Source organism: Camelus dromedarius, chromosome 23, assembly GCF_036321535.1.
Source record: "Camelus dromedarius isolate mCamDro1 chromosome 23, mCamDro1.pat, whole genome shotgun sequence".
Taxonomy (NCBI): Eukaryota; Metazoa; Chordata; class Mammalia; order Artiodactyla; family Camelidae; genus Camelus; species Camelus dromedarius.
The window spans coordinates 8,841,834-8,866,408 of NC_087458.1; the positions used below are offsets into that span (position 1 = coordinate 8,841,834).

Sequence of the window (24,575 nt, forward strand, 5' to 3'; positions counted from 1 at the left end):
GTGTCCCCGAGAGCAGAGGAGCTTGACCGTGCCTGGCCCCTCCCCACCCAGGAGCTGCTGAAGGACGGGAAGAGGGAGACCACCGTCAGCCAGCTGCTCATTAACCCCACAGACCTGGACATTGGGCGCGTCTTCACCTGCCGCAGCATGAACGAGGCCATCCCAAGTGGCAAGGAGACGTCCATCGAGCTCGACGTGCACCGTGAGCAGGGTCCTGGGGAGGAGCGGGGGAGGTGGGCACCTTTTGAGAAGCACAGGAGAGTCCCCTGGGGCCCCAGGACAGATGCTGCATTTCTCCCTCCTCTGGGATGTTCTGGTTTGAACCGGGTGCCCTGAGGGCTGGTGGAAGAGGCATCAGCTGTGAGCTGGGCAGTTCCTGGGTTAAAAGCAGGTGACTTTGGGCAGGGCTTTAATCCCCCTGAGCCTCAGTTTCTAATTCTGAATATGTGCAGAAAATAAAATGCAGGTCTACAGTCCCTTATTGGAAATTCCAAACCCAAAGTGATTTGGTGGCAAAACCTGAACTTGGGCTTTTCAGAATCTTTTATTTAACCCACTTAGTCTGAATAGCCATACATTTCACTGCAGATGTATTGATGCGTGTGACTACGGGATGCTGCCCAGACTCTGCTGGGGGTCTGGCAGAGTAAACGGTCTATGCACACCATTACCTTTCTTTATTTTTTTGTTAATGGAGGCACTGAAGATTGAACCCAGGACCTCGTGCATGCTAAGCACATGCTCTACCACTGAGCTGTACCCTCCCCCCAAGCCATTACCTTTCTAACATTTGAAAAATTACAAATTCTGAAGCACATCTAGTTGCAAGGGTTTCAGATAAGGGATTGTGGACCTGTACCTGCTTCTCAGGGTTGTGAGCATTAAGTGAGATATAGTGGAAGAGCATATAGCATGGAGTATGCTACTTGGTAAGTGCTCAATAAATTCCCACTGCCGGGCGGTGGGTGGGGGGAGGGTGGGCAGCCATTGGAGAGATGCCCCACCCCCAGCCCTTTTAGTGAGCCTAGCAAGCCCACACTGACGCCTAGTGGCCACAGTTGGTCATTACATCCACTGGCTAATTTGTCTTCTGTATCATCCTTGGTCATCACCCTAGCCTAGAGGCTCCTGGAATAAAGGTGAAGAAGATGGCTTATTAATTGGAACAGGTACACTGCAAACTTAAATTCCCAGGTCCTCACGCAGGGGTGAGGTCTCAGTGTATGTGCTAGGGAGAGAAAAAGAAACCCGAGGGACAGAAGAGACCCTGACTTCCTGTCCTCCACTTTGCAGACCCTCCTACGGTGACCCTGTCCATTGAGCCACAGACAGTGCAGGAGGGCGAGCGTGTCATCTTCACATGCCAGGCCACAGCCAACCCCGAAATCCTGGGCTACAGGTGGGAGAGGGGGGCCAGGAGTGGGGGCTGCTGGGCAGGGCAGGCCACTAGATGTGGGGAGGCACCCCCCAAGGCCTGACCCTGCTTGGGGTTGCCTCCTCCCCCAGGTGGGCCAAGGGCGGCTTCTTGATTGAGGACGCCCACGAGAGTCGCTATGAGACCAACGTTGATTACTCCTTCTTCACGGAGCCTGTGTCCTGTGAGGTCCACAACAAAGTGGGGAGCACCAACGTTAGCACGCTGGTCAATGTCCACTGTGAGTAGCTGCAGGAGGAGAAATTGAGATGGGGACGGGGGTGTTTAAAGGGCCCCGGGAGTGGGGGAGGCCCTGTGAGGCTGAGGAGACGGGGGAGTGGATGTGGGGAGGTGACAGGCCAGAGAAGGAGGAGGAGAAAGATTGGCATTGAGGCCCAATGAGACTGAGGCCCTAAAGAGCTGTTTCATTCTACCTCAGTTGCCCCCCGGATTGTGGTTGACCCCAAACCCACAACCACAGACATTGGCTCTGATGTGACCCTCACCTGTGTCTGGGTTGGGAATCCCCCCCTCACCCTCACCTGGACGAAAAAGGACTCAAACATGGTAAGATGCTTGCTGCCTCTCCTGATCGCTGGGAGGAGGGAGCCCAGCCTCAGGCGGGGGTGGGGAGGGGGCAAAGGCGAGCAGCATTATTGTGCAAGTTCAACCTGGGACATTTCCAGGATCTTGGGGTTTGGAGGAGGACAGTGCTTGCAGTCAGCCCCACCCTCCTCGCAGACAGCTGGCCAGTTCAGTGGCAGTGGGAGGGACACGGTGACCTGTGGGTGGGAGGACGAGAGGGGGCCTGAGTGGAGCTGCGGCAGTAGCAAGAGATCTGGTAAATGAATGTTGCACACAAGGCTGGGGAAGCTGGGATGATTCAGTAGAGAGGAGAAGGCTGAATTCTGCAGCTCTATAGTGACCTACATTGGACAGTTTGGGCTAAAAATTGCAGAAAGAGGGATTTCCGAGCCAAACTTCCTACCTCATTTGGCCAGAAAAGCACTTGAACAGATCACCAGAAAAGGCTGCATCCTCTGTGCAACGATCACAGCCTCACCTGCCCTCTTGAGCCTCCCCTATCTCTGCCCACTCGTACAGAGATGATGTGTTTGAATGCGAAGCAGTTCAGTCAGGGGACGGACCAGATAGACTCGGGACCCCATTTCCCTTCTGGGCATTCACTTGTGGCCCTTCCTGCTTTCTTTCCAATGCCTCCAATGCGGGGGCCCACCCGGACCTAGGGGCCCAGGCCTCCTGGCTCCCCACCCGAGGCTGCTCTCTCTGCCCAGGTCCTGAGTAACAGCAACCAGCTGCTGCTGAAGTCGGTGACCCAGGCAGATGCCGGCACCTACACCTGCCGGGCCATCGTGCCTCGGATCGGAGTGGCTGAGCGGGAGGTGCCACTTTATGTGAACGGTGAGTGGCCCGAGGGGGGCAGGGGTCTGGGGGTGGGGTGGGGTAGGCGCTGCAGGTTCCAGCTGGCCCTGACCACATCCCCTTGCTTGCAGGGCCCCCCATTATCTCCAGCGAGGCCGTGCAGTACGCCGTCAGGGGTGACGGCGGCAAAGTGGAGTGTTTCATCGGGAGCACGCCCCCCCCAGACCGCATTGTGAGTCCGGGGACTGGCCGGGGGCCAGCAGCCTGCTTCTCTGCTCAGCTCAGCCTCTCCCCCCCATTCCCCACTTTCTCTGCCTTTGCTCCTCCCGTTTCCCCTGGCCTTTCCTGTGCTTCTCATCTGCTGACTTGCTGTCCCTCTGGCCCTCTCCCTGCTCAAATGCTACCTCCTCTCTTACTTGCATGAACTTGAGCCAAGTACGCAGTGTTTGGAACCTCAGTTTCCTCATCCACAGAATGGGGGCAGTGATCCCTGTGGAACAGGGCCACTGTGAGAAGTGATAGTGACCACAGGTGTGAAAGGTCTGGCGGAGCCCTGGCTGGGTGCGTTGGTGGTTCCCCTGGGCCTTCACGCTTACTCTTTCTTCTCGCTCGTCTCCTCCCCTTTCCTCAGCTTCCCCGTCTCTTCCTTGCCCCCTCTTCTGCCCGCTGCCCTCTGCCCCTCCACCCTGGTGCCTCAGATCTGTCCCACCCGTCGTCCACTCTCTCCCTTCTGCCTTCCTCCTCCCACCAGCTCCTGCACCACTCCCCCCTCCCCCGTCCCCCACACCATGAGCCATTAATTCCTTCCGTGACCATTAACCGGCAAACCCCTCATCACATTTAATGACCATTTGGCTAACTCCAGGGCTGCCCAGGGACACTTCATTACCACGGCCGCCTGGGCAGCAGGCGGCTTGGCTCCCCGGGGGCTCTCCTTGCAGAGCTGGGAGGCCTGATCCCTGGAAAGGAGCCAGTTCTCAGCGACTCCCCCTCCCTCAGTCTCCACTCTGAGGGAGGGGACACCAAGGGGGCGATGCCCCAGCGTGGGGGTAGAGGATGGAGGAGCCTGGGAGAGACCCCTCTCCTGTGATAACTCCCACTCCTTATCAGGGTCTGTGGGTGGGTGGCCAGAGCTAGCGGGCGTGTTCTGGCAGGGCCGGCTGCGGGGTGGTTCAAAGTAAGGTGAAACAGTTGAGTTATGTTTGGTTAGACTCTCAGACTGTCGGCGCTGGAGGGAAGCCGTCTGCCTCCAGCCTCGTCCTCTCCTTCCACAGATGAGGAAGCTGGGGCCCAGGGAGGGGAGGGGAGGCCGTACGGCTCAGGGGGAGAACCAGGCTTAGATCCTGGCTCTCCATCCAGGACCTGTTTTGCCACATTAGGGGTTCCCACATGTTGGTTCCTTGGATCAGCTGGCATTGTGACAGGAAAAGAGATTCCTGGGCCAGCCTCCTGGAGGGTCATATTTAGGAGATAAGCCGCCCCCCCCCCCCCCGCCAGAATCTGCATGTTTAAGTGTCCCTGGGTGTATCTGGCACACGTCTCAGGCATGTTTGGGAGCCTCTGTTTCTAGACTGGAGGCTCGGTGCCAGGACTGGGGCAGCAGCTGTGACAGGGGCCTGCTGCAGGGCGAGCATGGGGCTGGGCGTCAGGGCACACGGGTGAGGGTGCGAGGATGCCCCGAGGGTGGGCCAGGAGTTTCCTCCACCTGCCTTTCCTCACCCTGTCCCGCCCTCCCCACCCACCCCAGGCATGGGCATGGAAGGAGAACTTCCTGGAGGTGGGGACCCTGGAACGCTACACGGTGGAGAGGACCAACTCGGGCAGCGGGGTCCTGTCCACGCTCACCATCAACAACGTCATGGAGGCCGACTTCCAGACCCACTACAACTGCACTGCCTGGAACAGCTTCGGGCCGGGCACGGCCATCATTCAGCTGGAAGAGCGAGGTGACGGCAGCGCTGGCTGTGCAGCCAGGGCGTGGGGCAGGCTGGGCACCCCGCTCCCTCTTCTCTCCGGGAGCACAGCTCAGAGACAACACTCTCTTGATCCTGCCCTCCAGGGCCTAGCTTTGGTGCTCAGCTGGGGAAACCCACTTGCTTTTTTAAACATTTGTGGAGAATCTGCTATGTGCCAGGCCCTGCGCTGGGGGCTGCTGGAGCAGATGTGAATGTCCCCGCCCTCCAGGAACTTTCAGTTTAGTGAAGGACTTACAGAGTAGTAGCAAATGACTTCAGATGGAGAAAAACCAAATGATCTGTGAAACAGCAACTCTGCCTACCTCACTGGATTCGTGTGAGGATTAAATGAGAGAATATCCTTAGAGTATCTGGCATATAATAGGCGCCCAGTAAGTTTTGCTTCCCCAGCCTCTTCACTAATCCTTAATCTGATAAGAGACATATTCCCTTGCTTAAGGCCCTTCTAGCCTGAAGAAAGAGGCGTGCCTTTGACTTTTTCTGGAAGCTCCCAAGAAAGAGCCTTTAAAAAAAAAAAAGAACTAGCCGTTTGACATGGGAGAAGGAGGAAAATAACTGGGGACCCCGTCAGTTCTGTCTTAGCTGAGGGCACCAGTGAGAACAAGGAGGTGGCAGGGAAGAGCAGATGGAGTAAGGCGGGATTTTGCAGGGAAGGCTTTCTGGAGGGGAAGAGCCTGACACAGATCTGATCCGTCCAGGACAGCCAGGAAGGGAGAGAGAGCTGGCGGCAGGATTCCTGGGGAGCAGGGGGAACCAACTGAGCCCTGGGAGGGTAGGTGCAGCTACAGTGGTCACAACGTGCAGGTGGGGAAGGTGGCGAAAGAGGTCGGAACACAGGTGGCAGGTGGGAGAATTCGGAGACAGTTGACCTCTGAGGAGCCCAGCCAGGAAGGAGAGACGAGCTTCACAGGCAGGTGGGCTGCAAGGGACAGACGGACCACCGAGGCCAGGGTCAAGCTGATCCCAACTGTGATCAAGCTGAAGCTCAGGTCTAAACCCAAACACAATGCAGATTTCCTCTCAAATACCCCCTCTACTTAAACTGAACACAACTCAGCAGAAACCCACCCTACCCTGTGCACAATCCAGCGGTGCGTGGGGCTTGACACTGAGCTCAGATCCCCGGTGTGACTCCATCCTTAGCCCTGCCCCTTTCCTTCCCTCATCTGCAGAAGTGTTACCCGTGGGCATCATCGCCGGGGCCACCATTGGCGCAGGCATCCTGCTCATCTTCTTCTTCATCGCTTTGGTGTTCTTCCTCTACCGGCGCCGCAAAGGCAGTGAGTGTGGGCCCTATGCGAGCTGCAGCTCTCCCGGGGGTCCCCAACCAGCAGTGCCTGGGAGGGCCGAGAGGGGTTGGCTGCCGCACTCCCCAGCCCAGGTGGGTCCGGGAGCAGCCGCTGCAAAGGCTGGGAGAAAGCGTCCAGGCTGCTCCTCCTTGTCCCAGGTCGCAAAGACGTGACCCTGAGGAAGCTGGACATCAAGGTGGAAACAGTGAACCGTGAGCCTCTCACCATGCACTCCGACCGGGAGGACGACACTGCCAGTGTTTCCACAGCGACCCGCGTCATGAAAGCCATCTACTCGGTGAGGCCCTCTTCTCCTTGGCCCACACCCTTCTTCACACTCTTGGGACCAGCCCCACCTGGCATACCTTGGTCCTGCCACACACACGTACACGTGCACACACACTACACGCTGGCGCCCGCATGCGCACACAAACACATACACGTGCACACGCTCCCCAGGCTAATTTCCCTTCAGCAGAGGACAGGCAGGTGGGGCCTCCACGGGCTTCCGGGGCCCCATCCTCCCACCATAGAGTGTCAGAGTTGGAAACCCCTATAAGTTTTCTGGCTCAATTGCTTCACTCCTTGGATGAGGAAACAGCCTCATAGAGGAGCAGTGACATACCCAAGCATTGCATGTTAGGGACAAAATCAGTGCTAGAACCCAGGACTCTGGCCTCTTCCTGCCACATCCCAGAGCCTCTGCGCTGCTGGGACAGGACACAGAATTCAAGTCTGCCTGTGACCCCAGATCCTTCCCCTTAGCAGGTGGCCTGTGGGCGTGGGGATGGGGTGGGCAGCAGGGGACAAGAACAGGGCGTCCATCTCCTGACGCCCAACTCCTGCTGCTCTGCAGTCCTTCAAGGATGATGTGGACCTGAAGCAGGACCTGCGCTGTGACACCATCGACACCCGGGAGGAGTATGAGATGAAGGTGGGAAAGGGGGAGGGGCCGGCGCACGAGGGCCGGGGGTGGGGTGGGGGGACTCTGTGGGCCTGCGCAGGGGGTGGGATGAGGGCGGGTTTGGGGAGGAGCGGTCAGGAGGCTTACTGAGGGAAGAGAGCTGGAGAGCTATTGGCTGAGAACGCAGGGCAGAGCCAGAGAACGAGGCCCAGAGCGCCGTGACCAGACCTGACACCCCTCCCCCAAGAGGGACCTCCCTCCTCCATGCTCTTCTCTCGTTGTCCCCCAGGACCCCACCAATGGCTACTACAACGTGCGTGCCCACGAGGACCGCCCGTCTTCCAGGGCAGTGCTCTATGCGGACTACCGGGCCCCGGGCCCCGCGCGCTTCGACGGCCGCCCGTCTTCCCGCCTCTCCCACTCCAGCGGCTACGCCCAGCTCAACACCTACAGCCGGGCGCCGGCCTCCGACTACGGCCCTGAGCCCACAGCCCCTGGGCCCGCTGCCCCCGCTGGCACCGACACGACTAGCCAGCTGTCCTACGAAAACTATGAGAAGTTCAATTCCCATCCCTTCTCCGGGGCAGCAGGGTACCCCACCTACCGGCTGGGCTACCCCCAGGCCCCGCCCTCCGGCCTGGAGCGGACCCCGTACGAGGCGTATGACCCCATTGGCAAGTACGCCACAGCCACGCGGTTCTCCTACACCTCCCAGCACTCGGACTACGGCCAGAGGTTCCAGCAGCGCATGCAGACTCACGTGTAGGGCCCGAGCCTGGCCGGGGCATCTCTGCGGGGCAGAGGAGAAGGCTCTCACAGCTGTTCCCTGATATTCAGGGGCGTTGCTCGTTGTTGCTCCCGTCCTGGACCAGCCTTCCTCCTCCCACCGTGGCAGGCGGGGAGCAGGTCTCCCGGAAACACCCCGTCCCGAGGATGGTGCTCTGTGCATGCCCCAGCCTCCTGGGCCTGCCTTTCCCTCTTCTTCGGGAGGATGTGTCTCTTCTGACCTGCACTCTTGCCTGGCCCCAGCCTGGGCACGGGGAAAGTGAAGGTTGCGGAGAGCAGAGGGGGCACTTTTTAGCATTCCCTTTCTATCTCACCCCTCTAGTCTCCCGTAAGTGGACGGGGATCCTGTGGGGATGAGCAGGCTTTGACCCAGGAGACATGAAGTGTGGGGGGTGAGTGGCTCTGGCACAGGTAGATGGAATTGGGATAGACTGGCCGGTCCCTCTGTCATCTGCACTCATACCTTCGGTGCATCTCTCCCTCCTCGGGTTGCAGAAGGACCTTGGATTTATTTTAGCCCTGGCACCGAGTTCAGATCCAGCCCTCATTCAGATGCCAATCATCCTGGCTGCCCACTGCGGACACCTGTCTGTCCGCCTGCCGAGGGGTTCCAGGTATCTCCCGTAGCGCTGCCCTCTTTCCTTCTCTTCCGTGCTGGGCCAGCCAGAGAAACCAGGGGTTGTGGTGGAGAAAGAAAGATCAGGAACCATGTCCTGATTCCCCAGCAAGACAGCTGTGTGCTACATAGAAGTTTGCAGAACACATGCTAGAAGGAGCCCATCCAAGCCCCCTGCTCTCCCCATTCTGCCCCACCTCCTGGCTTTAACTCTTGAGCCTGCCTAGGGGAGTGGTAGGGTGAGGGTGGGGGTACTATAGGCTATTTTTCAAAGACAAAAAAAAAAAAGAAAAAAAAAAAAACACAATGAAAACCTCATTTGGAAAAAAGAAGCTGTAGGGAGTCCCCCCACCCAAATACAAGTCCCAGTGGAAAGGAAAGGGGTGTCTGTCTCCACCAGGCACCTTCCATTACTCTTTCAATTTCGAAGCACTTTGAATCCATTTTTAAACATTCAGGTGGTGAGACCTGTCACCCAGTAGGTTCTGCTAGGACAAGGAGGGGACCTGGCTGTCAGGCTCTGCTGACCTACCCTAGGGGGAACCAGCTGGTTAGAGAGGCCACCTTCCAGGGGGCATGGGAGATGTTCTCTTTGGACAGGTTTGGGTTTGTTAAGTGTTTTTTTTGTTGTTGTTTTTTGTTTTTTTGTCTTGAACCATTCAGATTCCTTCTTCCACTTTCAGTGCCTTCAGTGTCCAGCGTTGGTGGACCGGCCCTGTTTGGGTGGCTATGTGGGGGGCTGGTATTATGAGCCCAAAGTCAGTGTCAAGTGTTGCAGAATTTAGGGGACATGGGTGAGGGGGCTTGGAGAGGAAGGGGGTCTGGTGAGAGGAAGGGCTGGCCAGGTAGGGTCACTCGGAAGGGCACTGCAGGCAGCCGCCCACATGCTGCCCCCATGCCCCCCACCCCCGTACACACCGTGCACGCATACCCGCACGCGCATTCCGCATTCCCAGCCGCCACCTTCTGACCAAAGAGAACCGGCGCTCCAAAGAGAACTTGTCGCCCTGCCCCAGCCTCCCCTTCCCAAGAAGCAGGGTCTGGAGTCTGCTGTTCCCCTCGCTGGGTTCTAACGGGACCAGTCCTCCGTTGCAGTTCCCAGAGTGCGCTTTGCCCTTTCTCGTGGTCACCGTTCATTAGCATGTTCACTTTAATGCGTTACGCGCTCATCAGCCACGGGCCATCACCACCTTCGCGGATGGGTCTGTGGGGTGACATTCCTCGCCATCCCCTTACTGGTAAGGACCCGCCAGCACAGGAAGGCAGTTACTCGGCTTGGAGCCTCTCGGGCTGCCACTGCACCCTCTTCCATTTCAGCGGGGTAAGTCCTGTGGACCTGCCCGGCCAGAAGCACGGTAGAGGCTCCTGGTTTTATTCCACCCCTTCCCCTGGAAGCTGACTCCTCCCTGTGGAGTCTTTTTATGTGAACTCAGTAACAAGCTCTGTTAAGGATGCAGGTTCCTGTGCAAATTCATGCGTATTTTGATGATTTTCACAGAAGACATGGGTAATATAAACGGTTAGAGTCTAAAGATGGTGGCTTTTTAAAACGGGAGTAAACCCCCAAAAAAGACATTTCTGTACGGGGTTTGGCCACATTCTCTTTTTTCCTCCTTTAGTTTTAGTTCTTGGTCCGTTCTGTTGAATTGATGGAGAGGAGGAAGCCCTGAAGTCACTAGGTAACTCGGCTGACCCTGCAGGGACCTTTGAGTTCAGAAGCCTGACACAGAGCTACTTCCCTGTTCTCTGTTCCTTAGCACATGACCTGGGGCCTCCTGGGTATCGAGCTAGCACCGTGCAAGGCAATCAAGGCTGTCTCTGCCCTCTGCAACTTGCACTGTGGTCCGATCAGACTGAATTGGGACCGACCAGAGGCCAATGGAATTGCTTTCCTGGGGAGTAGAAGATGCCCTTGAGCTTTGAGCTTTGTTGTCTAAGGCTGGAGTCCTCCAAGATGGTGTCTCAGTACTTGTGGTCACTTTGGTGATCCTGACTACCTTTGACATTCGGGGTTCTGTGGGAGGGGCCAGGGTTCAGGAGACGTGGGACGCGGTCCTGAGGCTGCTGTTTACTGAGGGACCTTGGCCTAGCTTCTTACATTCACTGCGGCTCGTGTTCTGGTCTTTAAGGTCGCACAGACCTAGTCATTCTTCTCTTGCTGTGCTCTTTGTGAGGTGGAGGGGCCTCCCATCCCTGGCAAGGATTTGGAAACAGTGACTGGGCAGGTGGAGGGATTGGGGAGTTGAAAGGTCCTCCTCTCTTGAAAGAAGCTGTCACCATGGGCTTCATCCTCCTGTTCAGAAGGGTTGTGAATGAATTTGCACCGGGAACCCCTTGCTCCCAAACAGCATCTAAAAGCACATCCTACACTTCAGTGAAATTGATGTGAGGTGACCCTTTGGCCACTGTGCTGCTCCCCACGCTGAATACCGGCAGTGTCGCAGAGGCATGTCTGGCCAGGGCAGGACTTAGGGAGTCCCCTCCACTGTGCACCCAGGTTTCAGGCAACCTTCTCTGGGAAGAGGTGCATTCCCATGGCCCAAGGACAGCCAGCCCCACTTATCCTGAGCAAGGCGGAGCCTGCAGACTGAGGTATCAAACCAGAGGGTGAGGCGTGAGTGCAACTGACCCCTGTGTGCGGGAGCAAGTCAAAGGGCAGCTGGTAGAGCGAGAGGGGGTGCCGCAGTTTTTGACACAAGTTCTGGATCTTGAAGAGCTTCTTGTGATCCTAGGTGACCCACAGTCTCCTTGTGCAGGGCCCAATCTACCTCCTAAATCCCAGATCCCCCCAAGTCTAGGTACAAAGTTTACGTGAAAGAAAAAGGAAAACAGTAAGAAAGGAAAGCGGCCAGGGTGGGAGCAGGGCTGTGCACTCGCCAATGTCCCACTCGGGATGAAAGAGGTTAGTCTGATCCCCCCTGGTCCAGGCACTGTGCCCTCTCCTTGTCACAGTAGGTGCCACTTTCCTCATCATGTTGAGGGTGGCCTCTTCTGCCCTGGGGTCTGTTTTGCCCTCATTCCCTCATTAACTGAGCAGCACTCTATTAGGAGCCCCACGTCCTGGGCTCCTTCCAGTGGGATCAGATGGTCACTCAGAGTACTTGAGCCATGTCCCTGGCAATGTTGGGCCACTTGGGTTTGGAGAAAACCCCGTTAAAACCAAGACCCCAGTTGGATTTAACTGGCTCATTCTTGGCCTCCCTCTGCTGGGAAGGCGGTTCAGTGCCCACTGCTGCACGCCCAAGGCAAGCCCGGCCTCGGGGACCCTGGCTTCTCTGCCGGTTTAGTGTGTGTCCTGAGCCAGGTCACCGCTCTGTGCCCCTGAAGGCCCTTCTGCATGTGGAGGGACTCACCTGAAAGGCATTAATGAAATTTCCGACCCTGGTGGGACCAGTGAGGAGGTGATACTAGAACACTGATGTGCACAGACCGAGGGATGTAATTGGAAAGGCATTTATTTTTGTGAAGAGGTGATCAACTTAACACAGAAATATCCCTTCTCCTTGCCTCCCCCTTTACCCTCCCCCGACAGTCTGTCTCCTTTCCTGGAGGCCAGCCTCCTGAAAGGCATTGGCCTCACTTTTCTCAGCTTGGTCCTGACATCACAACTCTGGGCTGGTGGAGGGGCTGGGAAGATGTGTGTGGCTCGGGACAGATCTCAGAATTTGGGAGATAGGGGACATGGAGAGGGCAGAATCCCACTTTCCTGCATCACTGTGAGGGAGCTCCAGGCCCTGTCCCTGGAGACATAATTGCTGCGCAGAAGTCACAGGCCATACTGGGCGGTCCGGGTACAAGCTCGCCCTCAGAAATGATAACAGTAATAATAATAATAACTCCATTTGCATAGCGCTGTCACTCATTCCTACCAGCCTCCTGTCCCCCAGTCCCGGCTTTTTGCTGGCCCCACCACTGGCCTTTGCAAGTGTTGGTGGGCCGTGGGTTCTTCTGTTCACTTGTGGGGGTCTGCAGGTGCTGCTCCCCTGACTCTGGGGAGACAGCAGTCAGGTTGCCAACACAATCAAACTCGCGACACAATCTTGTCAGCAATAGTGACCCAGAGGCTGAGTGACCTCCAGTTACACCAGAAAGAGGCCCAGGGCCCTGTGGTCATGTTTTCTACCCCAACCGTTCTTGGAATTACAGCCTCCACTTCTGACTCCAGTTGAATTTTCTCCACCCAAACCCCGATAACAAATGGATCCATGATGATCATTAAGAGAAGAGGAAAAAAAAATATTATTTTTGTTAGGACAGACCATCGTAGATTTTTAGCAATGTGTATCTGTGTGTCCCTCACACCTTTTCCTATTCTGCCTTTTTTCATTTTCCTTTTTTTTAAATATTATGTACTATATTTTTAGTCTCAAACACACTATATATTATATATATTTAATTTTTTTATATATATAAATATAAATGTTTTAAAAAGTACCGTGGTTTGTGTTGTTTAATGCACAAGCAGTGCTCATCACTCAGAAGCTTGCCAGATTTGGGGTGAAATGACCTAAATGGGAGGAAAAGGTGGATTTTTGGGTCAAGGCTGCAGAGGCTATGTTTTTGTGTCACCTCCAGGCCACGGGGCAAACGCATTTCGTTCACCAGTTTGTGACGGTCGCAGAAGCCTGAGGCCAGGTATGCCAGTCCAGGGACAGACGGCTGGAAGTCCATGTTTTTGAAACACAGCATCCGGACATTCTGTGCCGAATCTGACTGTGGGGATAGGAAAGGGGGAGACTGGACAGGGGATCCAAATCCCAAAGGATTTGGGAATGTGAGGGACCTGTTCGGACTGGTTTAGTTTATTTGAAATGCAGTGGTTTGGGTAAAAAGCAAAGTTACCAGGTTGCCCACCTTTTGAACTTGGACTGAGACAGACTAAGACAGCAGACAGAGCAGCAGTACCCCCACACAGAGGCCATCCTGGCGAGAAATTCTAAGTTCTCCAAGTTTAGTAGAATTTGCAAGGATTTTACTTTGCTCTTTTCACAGGAGTGTCTGAGGGTCACTGAAAAAAAAAAAAAGTGTTTTCAGATAATGTTTTTGAAAGCTATAAATCACTAGAGAATACAAGGGTTTATCGTTTCCCTTGTCCAGTTAACAGCCAGGCAAACTGAAGATGGGCCACACTAGCCTTTTTGTACACAAGGGTCACAGGACACAGTCAAAGATAGGGATGTAAAAGCTGAAAAAGTACTTAAGAGAAAATGCAACCCATTTCCAAGAAGGTCGGAGGTCCCAGCCCAGAGCTACCATGGAGGGAGGGGCAGGACGCCGTGGGGGCTGCAATCTGGGACGAGAGAACGTAGGTAGCCCCAGGGGCGTCCGACCTGGATGTGAATGAGAGGCCCCTGCATCTCGAGGCTACAGCCAGGTAAGTTGAACTGGCACAGGTAAAACAGGACATGGTTGTTGGGATCCAGATGCAAACAGAAGAAAGTTTGAAAACAAAAAAACAAAAAAAAAAAACAGAGAAGAACCAAGTTTATGCAAACATGGAGGCCCAGGTGAACTCTGTGAGGCCACGCAGTGTTCAGTGGGCTGCAGCCTGTGCTCTGTGTCTGCTGGGGCTGCATTTGATTCCTCTCTGCATCCCCAGAGCCCAGCGCAGGGCCAGCAGGCACTTCGGGACTAGCCAGTGAGCTGTCTAGAGCACCACACAATGCTGGCTGTCGAGCCCAAGTTCATGTGCTCGACACACAGTGAGGCCAAACAAACCGAAATGTCGGAGTTTGGAGCAGAGGAAAGTTTATCGATCAAGAGCGCATGGACCAAGAAGATGGGAGATGTAGGTTTGTCTCAGATCCATCTTACTGGCTGGCCGAGTTATAAAAATTTTAAAGGCAGTATTTGGGATGAGGGATGCAGGGGACATGACTTTCTCTTGATTGATTGGTGGCGAGGTAACAAGGTGATGTTTCAGGAATCTTAATCATCAATCTTCTGGTTCCAACCAGTCTGGGGTCTACTTGCTTGTGATCAGCATGTAATCACCATCCTCCACCAGGGAGGGGGTCTTAGTTTCTGCAGAACAACTCCAAGATACATGTCAGATTGTTAGATATATCCCTTGAGGGAACTAAGACTGTTTGTCTTTCCAAATTTTTTTTTTTTTAATGGAGGTGCTGAGGGTTGAACCCAGGACCTGGCACATGCTAAGCACGCACTCTACCATTGAACTATTACCCTCCCCCTCTAGGACTCTGTTTCATCACTGACCTGTTGTTTCTTGATTGCTTTTCCTTTGCTTCTGTATTCCTTCATGTCCCTACTTAGTAACTGCTGAAGTCTGTTCTTTGGAACTCAGGGAAGGCCTAGGAGACTAAAGCCTTTTTCTACAAAAAAGAAATGAGGGGCACAGAACGTGTTTTGTACCTGGAAGGGCCCCATAAAGTCCTGCTCGGTTTCAATCCCCTCTTTTCTTTGCTATTCCTCAATCCTAAGAGGAAGAGGGTGGGACAAGAAAGGGAGTAGAATTTTGGATGGAGAGATTTATCATAAATGTGGCAGGAGGACTCGGTTTTAGGGGGAACCCACTCCCTTCTGTAGGCACGCGACAGGACTCAGAATCCTGTCCCAGGTAATAGGTCTCCTGTGTTGGGGCCCAAGCCCCTCCCTTAAGCCCCCCCCCCCCCCCAGCCAGAGGACAGATAAGAATGACACCGACAGCCTCTTTATCACTCTTCACAGAGTCTGAAAAGCTGCTCCCTCCTCGGGAAGTCTCCTTCCTCACAGTAAGAGCCTTGCCCTTGCAAATGTGCTCCTGTCTGCACCTTCACACCCAAGTGTGATGTTCAGAGGTTCAAAGTCCTCCAAGACCTACCCAAGTTCACTTTCCCAGAGGATCGGATCATTCAGCCCTCCCTTTCACTCACCCAGTGTTTCAACACAGTCCAGCGGAATCCGGCCTTGTTTGAAGCTCAGGCTTGCACTTTGCTGCCCCTGTGCTTTTTTGCCCAAGCTCTTTTCTCTGCCTGGAATGCCCATGACCCTTGACCTTTCTATTTCCAAGTTTTATTTATCTGTAGGAATCAGCTCACAGGCCACCTCTTCCAGGAAGCCTTGCCTGAGTCTCATCATGGACTCACCTTCTCTCCCTCCTGGGAAGTCTCAGGACAGGTGAGCTGCGCCTCACTCACCTCATTTACAACTGTCTGCTTTGAGCACAGGGTTTTGTGTAGAAGACATTAGTACTTCCCTCTTAAAATAAGGGCCCTGGAAGGCAGTGATCATGTATCATTTTTTTAAAAAAATTTTTATTGACGTGTAGTTGATTTACAATGTTAGTTTCAGTTGTATAGTGAAGTGATTCAGTTATACATATACATACATATATATTTTTTCTTTCCAGATTCTTTTCCATTATATGGTATTACAAGAAATTGAATATAGTTCCCTGTGCTGTGCAGTAGGGCCTTGTTGCTTATCTGTTTTATATACGGTAATGCATGTCTGTTAATATAGAATTTATTTTAGTACCGTCGTCGCCCAGCAGAGTCCCTGGCATGTACTTGTTCAGTATGTGCTGAAGGAATGCAGGGATGGCGGGCAGGGAGCCAAACCCATAAACGTAATACATAAAGGGAATTTAACCTTGCAGAGTCCATCCTTGATGAAGTGGGAGAGTCAAGTCAGTCTGCCAAGCTGATGGGCATTATCAGTACTCACTAATATTGAGCTCTTTCTTTGAGTCCCCTGGCTATTGGTCAGGGCCAACCTGACTAGTTTTGGCCAGTGTTCTATAAACAGAAGTGACATGTCACTTCCAGACCAAAGCATTTAATTGCTAGTGAGACCCCCCCTCCAGCTCTTTCTTTGCCTACCATAGCGACAAGAGCTCATTTATTCCAGATGGTGCACCTTTGTAATAATGGAGTCCCTCTCCCCCTGGGACCCTGAGCGATGATGTGAAAAAGAGTCCTTTTGCCAAGCCACGATGAACGTGTAGTTTGAGGGAGAAGTGAATCTTTGCTTTGTTAAGATATAGAGATGTTGGAGTTGTTTGTTACTGCAACACAGTGTATCCCATCCTGATTAATAACACAGCTTCACCGTTTGCTCCTGCTTGATCTTGGAAATAATGTGGGGGAGGAAGAAATTTTCCTCTACCCTTCTAAGTTCCTCTGGTCAGTCTAAGAATTAAATTGACATGAGGCAGATTAACAGGAGAAAATCCAGTAAAAATTTAGTAACAGGTACACAGAGAAGAGACCCAGGAAAACTGAGTAACTCACCAAAAAATGGCAAAAGCCCTGTCCTTACACACCGTCCTCAGCTAAAGACAGAAGAGGCTGTTGAGGGTGGGTAGAGTCAGTTATGAGAGGTTATAATCACCCAGCAAACTAAGGTGACTATGATAAAGACTTAAGTCATTGCCTTCCCCATTGGTAAGAATTTCTAGAGGTTTGGTCATCCTCCTCTTCCAGGTACAGAGAGAGAGACACCCTTAAAAATGGAGATTTCCCTTACGAATGTAAATATTTCTTACAAAAGGGTAACTCCTACTTGGTTTTCTGAGCCCTTTTCCAGTCTACCATTCCACAGAAAATAACCAAATTAAAACAATGTGCCAAAGAAACGTATTTTAGGCTGGCCAATTCTGCTCCCCTACAGTAAGTTACTTGACCTCTTTGCATTTCTCTTTCCTCTCTGTGAAATGGATCAATAGTGCGAATTCCATATTAAGTGCTCAGCAGCGTTCCTAGCACGTGGGTCTCGGTAAGCGTCAGCTTGTGTTACCCTGGAGAAAGGGGAGTACTGAGGACCTGCCCCCTTCCCCTTTGCCCCTTTCCTTAGAGACATCACAAAAGATGTCAACAATTGCCCAGGGGTTATGAAAAGAGTGTGGAATCTGGAATGAGACGATTTAGGTTAAAATCACAGCAGTGCCCCCTGGAACTCTGATTCAGGGCAGGTCAGCATACCTCTCTGAGCTGACTTTTCTTTATCTGTAAAATGTTGTGAACCCTCCATGAGATGAGATGCACAAAAGCCCTTTGTAAATTGCCAAAAGCTATTCAAACACGAGTTGATTTCTTGGGTCTATGAATGCTCTGTAGCATCCGGCCCCCACCCCATCCCCATTCTCCGCAGCATCCCTCGCCGCACACTTCGCCCCTGCAAACACACTCCCCACCCCTGCACCTGCACAGGACGTACTGGCAGCTCCAACAGCGACCTGATATTGAGAGACTGTGCCCATCCAGCTGGGACGACAGAACCCATCTTCCTGGCCCCCAGGGTTCAAAAACCAAAAGACCAGCTCTTTGCAAAGCAGGAACCTGGGGGAGGAGAAAGATCACTTCATCGGTACTCACTTTCCCATTTCCTTTACTCATTGTAATTAGCTACACAGAGGCAACCTCCCGGGGAGAGCGGAGCCATCAGCTCCCTGAATTGTACTGGGGAGGTTTGTCCCTTTGTTCCTCTCCACATAATACTGCTCTCTTGGTGGTCGCTATGCAAACACATCCTGCATTCATTTGCAAACTGGGGAATATTTCATATTTTGAAGCTCAGATTAATGGTCCATCTCCCTCAAAAAGATACTGGTTGGGACCTCTTTGCAAACAGTGTCAGGTCAACACTCCTGGTCTGGTTCCTCAGATATGCCATAGCCCGAGGGATGGCATGGACCTCAGGGTCCACACTAAAACAGACACTTAACTGTGGATATGAGAAGCTCAAATTTTGAAGGCATCTCTGGGGCCATCTGGTCCAACTACAGACCCAAAGGAGGAGGCGCGATTTGGCCTCAGAGACGAGGGGGCGCTGCATCGAGACCACGAGGGGACTGGGAAGCAGAGTGGCTTTTCATGGGATCTGGATGCTGGAACCCAAAAGCTTGGACTTGCCTCCGGGTTTTCCAGGCACCCGCTCTGTGCCTTCGGGAAAATCATTTGACCTCGTCAAGCCTTGGTTTCCTCGTTGATAAAAATCATTCCTTCATTCATATAAAAAATATTTATTGAACATTCACCATGTATCTGGCACTATTCCAAACCCTGGGGCTGAGGCAGGGAACAACGCAAGTCCCTGCTCTCATGGCACTTACATTATAACGGCGGGAGGTAGACCATAAACACCCGTCTGTCAGATTGTGGTAAGTGCTCTGAGGAGACACAGAGCAGGGAGGGCGGACAGTGAGGGAGCGTAGGAAGAGGAGGTGGACGACTTCGTGTTGGGTGGTCAGAGACAGCCTCTAAGATAAGAGGACAGGTGGACTTGGAAAAAGAATATTCTACGCATACGGAACAGCAACTGCAAAGGCCCCGAGGCAAGAAATTAGTCTGGGGGCGGGGTCAAGGCCCAGCGAGTCTTCTGTCCAAAGGGAGTAGAGACACCTGCTAGGAAATCCCGTTAGAAAGAAAGGTGGGGTCGAACAGATTCCGTGAGGACTTGCAGGCCGTTAAACAACTTTGGAAATTATTCTGAGATGGGAAAATTTAGCAAATCAAGCCCTATGAAACTGCTGTTTCTGTAGGTCAGGAATGGCTGAACATCAGCGGTTTTATACGGTTCAGCCTAATAGACGTAAACGCGCAGCACTGTTCATTTATTATTACCTCTTAAACAACAACAACAGGCTTTTCTATTATTTGGCAGGATTAATTGGAAGATATCTCTTCCTTCTACTGAGCCTGAGTCTGCCTCCTTGTAAGCTTATTCCACTGGCTGTAATTCTGCTCTCAGGGCAGTGCTGTCTGCAGTCGCCACCCCCCAGCCCAAATGACCCTTTTCAGATTGAAACATAGTTGCCATGATGTCCTGTCTCTTCTGAGATGCTGCTTTTCCGAGTTTAATATTTCTGATTCTTCAAACCATTTCTCTTATGATAAGGTTTCCCCACCTTGCCTCCTCTTGCCTTCTGAGTGAATTTTGAACAATGGGTAGGAAGCCACCTTTCCCACTGCACCCTGCTAGTCGGAGGGAGAGCTCCCCACCTCCACCCGCTAAGGTTCTCTGGGTGGCTTCACTTCCTAACCTTCAGTAAGTATGGAAGCTGTCTTCCGGCTGCCCCCCATGAGGGAGTGGTGGCCCCTTCACCTTCCAGCGGCCGTGAGAAGCACTGTGTGCACTGCAGCAGGAGACGGTGCCAGATCCTCCGATAAAAACTCCCAGGAGATGGAATAAGAGGGATTCTCAGGTCCAGCAGCTCGGCCAAGGCCATGCCTGGCATCACGACCTGTGTCCTTCCGGGTGTCCCAAGACTTGGAGTGCTCTGTGTGGTGGGCCTACTTGGAATTTTCTAAAAGCATGGCTCCTGGCATCCAGATCTGTTAACTCTCTGGTTTGAGAATCTGGAGATACGGGCTTTAGTCCAAGCTCCATTGATTTACCATGTGACCTTAGACAAGTCACTGAAACTTTCTGAGTCTCAGTTTTCTTATCCATAAAATGGGAATAATTGATGCTAGTCCCTTAGCCAAGGGAAGAGCTAGCACCATTGAGTATTACATGAGCATGCATCCCAAAAGCCACCACTCTGCATTGCCTCCAGCGCCATCCCCTGGCCCAGCGTCCTCCAGCACTGTCCAGACTCCCGCAGTGGCTACGTGGTCTCCCTGCGTCCATTCTTTGTGTCCCTAAAGTCTGTTCTCCACAGCAGGGCATTAGTAGTGATTCCTTAAGGGATTGTTACCCTACTTGGGAAAAAAAGAATCTGTTCTTAGTTTTACCATTCATACTAGAAAACTGTCTTTAACTAAAACAACACAACCTGAGTAATCCTTTTAAAACGTAAATCACATCACAGCACTCCTTTGCTCCAGGACTTATGGCTTCCTAGTGCACTTAGAATAAAATTCACACTCTTTTCACTTCGGACAGACCCCACCTAAGCTGGCCCCTGCCCTCACTTTGTCACTTACCGCTCTGGTTCCACTGACCTTGCCCTCTTGCTGTCTGGACCCCTTCCTTCAGGGGAACTACTTGAAGTTTTGGGGATGCTCAGGATATAGGGAAGAAGCTAACATGCATTAAGTAAATGTGCCAGGCCCTTTCATAATTGTGATTGCATGCAATGTTCAGAAGAATAGGCCTCTGAAGCTAGACCTTGGAGGGAACTCCTCTGTCCTCCATCCCAGCACCCAGTGGGCCAGCTCAGCAAATAAACCCGAGAAGATTCCGGCCTCAGAGCCTTCTGGGCTCCAGTTCTCTCCCTCTAATAACTAAAGGGCTATTAACAGCCTCTTCACTTATTAAAACAATTTTTTTTTTGGATGCCTGTCCCTCTGGCCCTGACTACATGCCACAGAAAGAAGCTGGAATCCCAGATTCCTCTTTGAAAGGGCAGCCTCTCACCAGGGTGAGAACGGCCCCTTTCTGATGGGGGGACACAGACCCTCAGGGCTGGGCATGGGTTCCTCTTGGATTTAGAAATTCCATGGGGATAAAAGACCTTCAAGGTGAATGGAGAAGCATTGGGATTCTGGTAGATTGAGGACAAAAAGCCTAATATTTGAGTTCAGGCCAGTGGGCTGGACGAGCAGGTCTGATTCACAGAGACAGGGTCTGCCAATAATGAGAAACATCTTCACATTTCTATCTGTCAAAAAATCAAGGAATTTATGCAAATAGATTGCCATTTTTTTAAAGGCTGAAGAATTGGACCGCTGAGCTCTGAGCCTCCCTCTAGGCACTAACAAGTAGCACTCTGGATTCTGACGTCTTTTCCGGTCCTCGCATGGGCAGGAATGAAGCAACCTGGCTTTTCAGGACAGGGCACTTCCAAATACTCTGCGCCTAGTTTCCATTCAGAACATGTGGCTTCGGTATAATGTTTACAGCAGACCAGTGGGAAGAGCCAGGATCTAAGATTTTTGATCCTAAGGCTTTCCCACCACAGCTTGTTTCCTGCATACTTGGCATGGACTCACTGCAGCATCTCTGACTCCTTCTGGGCCTCCATAATAGTAGCAAAGAAAAAGAAAAAAAAAAAAAAAAGGCTTAACTCACTCCTGTTATTTAAAAACTTAAACCAGGAGTTCTCTCTTCAGGGAAGACCTCCATCTCTACGCCAAAAAAAAAAAAAAAAAAAAACCCAAGAGAAAAAAAAACAAGTTTTTTATAGCCTCTGTTGGTGTGCATACAAAATTATCTAGTAATTTTTTAAATTTTATTTTTATGCTTTTTTCTTTTTTTAATTGAAGTATAGTCAATTTACAATGTTGTGTTAATTTCTGGTATACAGTATAGTGATTTAGTTTTTTATATAAATATATATATATATATATTCCTTTTCATATTCTTCTTCATTATAGGCTATTACATGGTATTGAATATAGTTCTTTGTGCTAACAGTAGGACGTTGCTGTTTATCTATTTTATATATAGTATCCAGGCCAGATTAAGAGCCCCATATTTGTCATCTCATAGCGCCCCCTTCTGGTCCCCTTCCATTTGTGCCTCTGTCACTGTTTTTATACCCAACACAGCTAATCAAGGCATTGACATTTTAAAGAGGAATTGTGGTGCCAGTTGTAAAACAAATACTTCTTTCTTTCCACAATACGGTGCCCTCCAGCTAACACTCAATCTCTCTCCTTCCATCATTCCCAGCCAAGTTTCCGGAAATCCATTGTCCAAACTTCTGCACTTTTATCACTTCTCCACCCAAACACACTACTATCTTCTGATCCTGCCAAACCTCCTAGACAGATCCTGCTCTAGTCATCAAACCCTGCGCTCACGTTTCAGTTATTTTCTTCTGATACAGGATCAGTTTTTAAACCAAGGTTAAATCATGATTTTCGCATAAATATAAAATGAACATGTGTCAAAAACTGTATTTAATACATTAATTAATGAGAGATCCAGTAAGATATTTCAACTGGTTCAAAGGAAAATTCAAAATACCACACTTATATAGGTCAGCCAGGGATTCTGAAATGAATTTACAAATAGATGTAAAACTACTTTGTCCACAAGGCACTAATCAATTGCACTCTACCATACGCAACTGATTTGCATTTCTCTGGACAAGAATCATTTGCATTATCAGTTTTCTGCAATTTACAAGGTTGTAAAATTGCCAGTAGACAATGAAAGGCAGAGATAACCTTGATGGGTAAGTTAGACGGGCATCCAATAACTCCTTTTGTCCTTTTTAAAATCCTTCCTGACGCTTCCTTGACCTGTCTGCAGCATTGAACACTAATGACTGTTCTAAAACTCTTCCTTTTGCTCCGTGGTGTCACCTCCAATTTTCCCCCATCTCTCTGACTACTCCTTCTCAGCAGAAGTGGGCTCCTCTTCCTCTGTTTGTTCCTTAAATGTAGGTAGGTCACCTCCAGTGTTTTGTCCTGGACGCCCTCCCCCTCCCACAGTTTTGAGAACAATCTCATCTATTCTTTTGTCTTTAAACCGAAAAGGTTATGCTGATGACTCTCAAACCTCCATTTCCAGCTCAGCTTCCTTCTCAGTTGCAGACCTGCATTTAAAAAAAATGTCCTTCCAGCACCTCAAATACAACATGCCCTACCTACAAAACCCACCTTTTCTTCTTTGGTTGTTGTCACCTTTTATCCAGCTGCTTAATCTAAAAACCTTTGGGACTCAAGCTACTCTTTGCTCCCTTCCTTACATCCAGTCAGTCACCAAGACCTGCTCATTCTGCCTCCTTGCTCCTGCTCCAGCCTGTCCGCTCCTCCCCATTTCCATCACACTTGCCTTGGTTCAGGCTTTCTTCACTTCCTATCTGGGTTAGTACGAGAGCCTCCTGGTTGATCTTTCTGTCTCCACCCTGACCCCATCTAACCCATACTTGACTCTGCTGCTGAAATAATGCTTCCAAAAATGCAAATCTGATGTGATACCTCAGCCTTGAAATCATCCCAAGGCTCCCTGTCAAGGTCGGGAAAAAATTAAGCCCATTAAAAGTCAGTTGAGAGCTTCTGTGAACTGACCCCCTCTGCCCAGCCTCACCTCTTGCTGAGTTCCTTCCTGGGGTTCTAGGGTACCCCCTGTGCCTCTACTCACAGCTCCCCATGATGGGGGCCACGCCATTGCTTCCCTCCTTGGCATGGGCTGTTCTCTCCTTGAAATACTTGTCCCTCCCCTTTTTACCTTTTCCTAGCGAACTCCTAGTCACCCTACAAAACCTATATTGGGCTTTGCCTTCTACCTGGAGATTTCCTCACTTCCTGCCCCTGTCTGGATTATGGGCTTCTTCTAGGTGCTCCTTGGACTCAAGGTCACAGACAAGTTTGTGACTGTTGGGTTATCTCAGGAAAAGGTGTGGCTCTCCTGCTTTTCTCTTTCTACGCACTTGGCATACTGAGTCGTCATCGTTCATGGGCGTGGCTTTCTCGTGAGACTGGGTGCTCCTTGCAGGCAGGGACTGGGCTCAACACACACCACCCCCGACCCCTATGTCTTCCTCTTACATCGTTCCTGAGGATGGCTAATCTCCCCTGGGGAGGCTTCACTCCTTATATAACCCCTCCCCCTCATACAGAATCTCAGAGAGGGCAGAGCAGGATTGCAGGAAGCCAGCTGTAAGTGGAGGAGAAGGACCTGTGAGGAACTGGTGGTCCAGACCTCTAGTTTCACCTTTTAAAAACATTCATTCATTCATTCAGTCAGTCAGTCACTCAGTACTGAACACTGTGCTAAGTCTCCGGGATATGGAGATCAGTAGATAATGCTTTCTATCTTTCAGAAATGTGCAGTCCGGTAGCAGAGACATACCTGTATCCAAATAAATGTAATATGTGATGTAACCGCGGGATACTAGGAATTTGAACACAGTGCAGACTTAGCAGAAAGAGAAAGCCATCGCTTACAACTGTTGAGAGTTCAAAGTGAGAATGTAACCTCTGAGCAGGGACTTGACAGATGAGAAAGGCAGCCTACTTTTTCACATGAAGAAAGGCATTCCAGGCAGAGGCAGGCGGCCTAATAAAGACAAGGAGCAGAGCACTTGGAGTGGCTTCCTTGGGATAAGCCAACAGTCACAAACTTGTGTTGGGGTGCAGGATGGGTGTACCGGGGGCAAGCTGGTGTTTGAAGCATTATTGAGATTCTCCCGGATCTATGTCATCCCCCCGCACCCTTGACCCCCTCGGGCACCCGGTGCAGCCACCCGCGCCCCGGGCAGGGGCTCCGGGAGCCAGGGCGGCCGGGGTGGGCGGCGCTGCCTCTGCCCGCTGGCAGCCCGGACCTCCTCCGCGCTGCTCTCCACGCTTGGTTTATTATGCACGAGGCA

The 24,575-nt window shown here is 51.7% G+C and overlaps 1 protein-coding gene across 2 annotated transcripts in view; it reads left to right on the forward strand.

The window, feature by feature from the left end:
• KIRREL1 (kirre like nephrin family adhesion molecule 1) overlaps positions 1–12,802 on the forward strand; it is a 98,041-nt gene extending 85,239 nt beyond the window's left edge. Inside the window, exons 5-15 of one of the 2 annotated variants that reach the window (XM_031436012.2) lie at positions 52–202; positions 1,294–1,399; positions 1,507–1,655; positions 1,854–1,981; positions 2,662–2,836; positions 2,929–3,029; positions 4,545–4,743; positions 5,946–6,053; positions 6,221–6,360; positions 6,919–6,996; positions 7,256–12,802. In XM_031436012.2, coding sequence (XP_031291872.2) covers positions 52–202; positions 1,294–1,399; positions 1,507–1,655; positions 1,854–1,981; positions 2,662–2,836; positions 2,929–3,029; positions 4,545–4,743; positions 5,946–6,053; positions 6,221–6,360; positions 6,919–6,996; positions 7,256–7,732 — 1,812 coding nt within the window. In that variant the 3' untranslated portion in view covers positions 7,733–12,802. The remainder of the gene's footprint in view (positions 1–51; positions 203–1,293; positions 1,400–1,506; positions 1,656–1,853; positions 1,982–2,661; positions 2,837–2,928; positions 3,030–4,544; positions 4,744–5,945; positions 6,054–6,220; positions 6,361–6,918; positions 6,997–7,255) is intronic. The other variant, XM_031436013.2, reaches the window with a different exon arrangement.
• The last annotated feature ends 11,773 nt before the right edge of the window (positions 12,803–24,575 follow it).